This window comes from Maniola jurtina, chromosome 7, assembly GCF_905333055.1.
Source record: "Maniola jurtina chromosome 7, ilManJurt1.1, whole genome shotgun sequence".
Taxonomy (NCBI): domain Eukaryota; kingdom Metazoa; phylum Arthropoda; class Insecta; order Lepidoptera; family Nymphalidae; genus Maniola; species Maniola jurtina.
This window is the reverse complement of record NC_060035.1, coordinates 7,319,894-7,323,958: the sequence shown is the minus strand read 5'-3', so window position 1 is coordinate 7,323,958 and position 4,065 is coordinate 7,319,894. Positions and strand designations below refer to the sequence as shown.

At 35.4% G+C, this 4,065-nt stretch overlaps 1 protein-coding gene across 1 annotated transcript in view; it reads left to right on the top strand.

Moving 5' to 3' along the window:
* Positions 1 to 255: 255 nt before the first annotated feature.
* Positions 256 to 4,065, top strand: part of LOC123867271 (nuclear migration protein nudC) — a 39,253-nt gene continuing 35,443 nt past the window's right edge. Inside the window, exons 1-4 of the mRNA XM_045909247.1 lie at positions 256 to 490; positions 1,633 to 1,710; positions 2,182 to 2,401; positions 3,419 to 3,582. Of these exons, the coding sequence (XP_045765203.1) occupies positions 416 to 490; positions 1,633 to 1,710; positions 2,182 to 2,401; positions 3,419 to 3,582 (537 nt within the window). The 5' untranslated portion in view covers positions 256 to 415. The remainder of the gene's footprint in view (positions 491 to 1,632; positions 1,711 to 2,181; positions 2,402 to 3,418; positions 3,583 to 4,065) is intronic.

Genomic DNA, 4,065 nt, shown 5'->3' with positions numbered 1-4,065 from the left:
TTTGCCGCAACCGTTTACATCTATATTATATTGTGGGAAAGAGACGTGTAATGTATAGTGTTAAATTGCCATAAGAGGGTGAAATAGAAAGACCATGATACAAAGAAAGTTTATTATAGATAGATATTGATTTTTTCTATATATATAATCCGATATTATCGGTATGTATAGTACTCGCTACTAATCATAAACAGATCTATGGAACTTCGTCGTCTATCTCCGGATTCGTGGTCTGTGACTGTCAGTGTCAATTCAACTGTCAACTAAACCAACTTTTGCCGGTTCATGTGAGGGATTTTTTGCTTTGTTATTGTCAGGAGTAGCCTAGAAACGTGTGAAAAAGTTAGAGAAAACATAGGAAGTAATTTCTAATCTTAAACAGCTACTAATTAAGTGCAGTGTATATTTAACAAAAATGAGTACTGATCCTGAGAGATTTGACTCCATGCTGTTGGCCATGGCGCAACAACATGAAGGCGGCGTAAAGGATGTGAGTTGTTGTTCCAGTCGCAATGGAACTTACTAGAAAACAAATCCCGCACTCATCTATTTATACTATGTGTTTATAAACCTGTATGCCCTTAACATATTTTCTCATACTGAATACCACCATTCAATTTTTTTATAGTTATCAACGCATTCACCTACAGTTTGTAAATTAGTGCATATGTAGTAACAAACATATTTAAATCTAGAGAGAACACAAGGTTTCATTAATTCAGTACTAACTTTATACAGGATTTAGGTTTTTAAAAATTCTTTGGGAACTCTTTGATGCTCTGAGAAAACAAGATGTCTGTCTCCAGGATGTAAGGTTTCTCTGTATTGAACTTCATCAAAATCGGTTGAGCAAATGGGCTCTCAAAACAGAGCCAGACAAATTTTTTTTAGGCATCTTGTTATGAGTATAATATAGATAGATAGATACCTATTTAAAAGAATGGGTTAGATACAGTGCTTGCAAACAAGTACCTAGTCCAATTTGAGTTTGAAGTGTATGATTGTGCATAGTACAAAAACAGTTCTCAGCTGGGCTTGTGTATTTAATCCTCAGTCCATGACTTGCAGATCCCCATGTTGCAATTTCATAATGGATTACTTAATTTGTGTGTACCATACCCATATAATTTTTTGTGAGTAGATTTGAAGTAATAAAGGAGTTTTTGTTTGCCTGCTACTGATACTATTGGATATCTGAAACTATATTATTCAAAGGCAATGACCAAAGCTGCTCCTTGAAGTACATAATAATAGAAAACTGTTATGGATTATACATTGGAATAAAAATCTTAAATGGGTGTATGTTGTGACAATATCCTGTCATCAAGATAAAGTTCAAATCTACTCTTCAAAACTCCACCATATATTTTCACAATCTAAATAATGAAACTGTTCATGTTTCGATACAAAACTAAATCTGTTAACCGACTAACTGTTAACAAAGCTTTTTAAGCAGAATTGATACTGGCAATCAAGTTATAAGACAATGCTACATCTTGCATCAAAAAATTCTTGTGTGGTGTTTCTTGTTTGGCAATCCAGTGCATAAAGATCATTGTATACTTATCTGTGCTAATATTTCATTAATGCATTTATAATAAGTTAAAAGCATCAAAAATATTGCTGTTTCAGTTGCTGGACACTATAGTCAGTTTTTTGGCAAGAAAAACTGATTTCTTTACTGGAGGAAAAGCAGGAGAATGGGAAACGGTGGGTTAAACGGAGGCTTTTAAATTACACTTAACTTTAGTTTTGAAATCTTTAATATTTTCTGATTAAAAAGCTGCTGTACAACAAAAAAATTCACTCACTAATTATTTTAATTCAAGTTAGTTAGTTACTTTAAAGTGAACAAAGTACCCATCCTTAATATGAAACAATATGTGAAATGTAGTTCTTAATCAGGAAGTCAAATTTCCTAGTGAGGAGGGAAATCTGTTTTGACTTCTTGTTTCTAAGTACTATATTTACCTAAGTCCTTGTGTTCTAATTTTGTGCTAAGTCCTTCCTCTTCATTCAACTGTCATGGTCTACATTACATAGATCCAGTTCTTTTTCAAACTTTGTCAAACCAGCTCTTTTTTTGTCAGCCGCAACTTCCTTACTCCTTCAAAACCTGCCTACATTAAGTTCACTGAACACACTTTTGATACTTAAATTTTAACTGGTTAAAATTTACAGGTAGTCAAAAATACATTCTATAAACATGCAACAAAAGCTCAAGAGGAAGCTGATAAGATAAGGAAAGAGAAAGAAGAAGCAGACAAAAGACTCAAAGAAATACAACAGAAAAAGGAGCAGGAGCGTTTGGCTCGTGATTTTGAACCAGCTTCTGTTAAAGAGCTCACGGAACAAGAGGCTGCTGAGTTGCAACAAGATATTGAGAAAGATAAAAAAACTGGTAAGTTGATTTTGTACTTTGGTAGGTATAATATTATGATTAGCTTCAGTACACATGGAATTACAAGGTAGGGTTAGAATCAGTGAAGAAATTCTCTCTATAGGGATATCCTCTACAGGGATATCCCATGTAGAGTAATTTTCACTGATTTTGACCTAAGGGCATATGCACTTAAGTGCAAGTTATGTGATTTCGGGTTTCTATGGTACAAGTATTATCTGACACCTCAAAATAAATAAGTTATAGGTTTTAAATACCTGCCTTCAGAACATCCCTATTGGTTTTAACCACCTGCCTTTAGAACATCCTTACACCCATATACACAATCATTCCTACTATGGAGGCAGCGCGACTACAGCGCTGTGCTGCTTTATAAAACCATTTAATTTCAATTCATGAACTGACGCACATCCGCAGCGCAGGTATAGCGCCCAGTCACGCGTTTTTATTTCTATGGATTTACAAAGCAGCGCAGCCGCAGCGCTGTAGCCGCGCTGCATCCGCGTAGCACTTTGCGATAAATTTAAAGGCGCCTTTAGACAAAGTCGTTCGTTGTACGTTGTCATAATCTGCATGATTTTCACCTTGATCCCTCCAGTAGTTTGAGTTGTGCTTTGATAGATCAGTCAGTCAGCTTTTCCTTTTATATATATTTAGAGTTTAGACTAAGTCTTTGGACTATACACCAATAAAGTAACAATATATTTCCCAACACTTTTTGTATTTTATCCTATGAACTTTATTTTACACAATTAGGTACTTAATATTATGTAACAGAAGAAAGACCTAGATGCCACACGAGTATAGTTACGTAACTGAAATTAACGAGTGTTGTCAAGGGTTTTACATTGTTATACATATAAACAACAAAATACAAAAAAATGGATAGGCCTTCAGTTTAAAGTTTGAACCTGATGAAAAGCATGGACCTAAGTCGAAACACCATGACTTAAAACGTGCCTATTAATTTTTGCTTTATGTTAATTTAGTATACTCAAGTTGTTAAATTATATTCAGAAACTGGAAATGGAAGTGGAGATGCAGCGCCTGCTGATGTTGAAATGGCTGATGCACCTGAAGAAGAAGACGATCCTAAAGAAAAAGGCAAGCTCAAACCTAACTCTGGTAATGGGTGTGATCTCGAAAACTACAGATGGACCCAAACTCTGGAAGAGATTGAGGTAAGTCATTGCATGTTACTTCGACGTAGACATAATATGTGTAAGGCGTCGTCCTAATAAAACGCGATTACACGACGATCGCAAGTCCGCGCATCTTCATATGAATCCGCGATCAAACATACTAATAGCGAACTGGTGACCTAACTGAAGTTCGCGAATTGCATAAGGTAGTGAGCGACGATCGCGTCGCGTATTCAGTGATTGTCGTCCAATCGCGTTCTATTAAGACGAAGCCTTACACTTAACAGCCTGTTCCCACTTGTCGGCTGTCATTTCATCGGATTTTCCAGTGGCAGACCTTTTTGACATAAAATCGGTTTCAGACAAGTGTGAATAGCGTCATATAAAATGTTCTGCCACTGGAATAATTTATTTTTGACATAGGTACCTACCATTCTTATTGTCTGGACCTCGAATTTAGTGTAATTGAAGTCTTTTAATTTATTTCTTCAGAGGTGTTATTTTTATTCAAAAATAAATAAG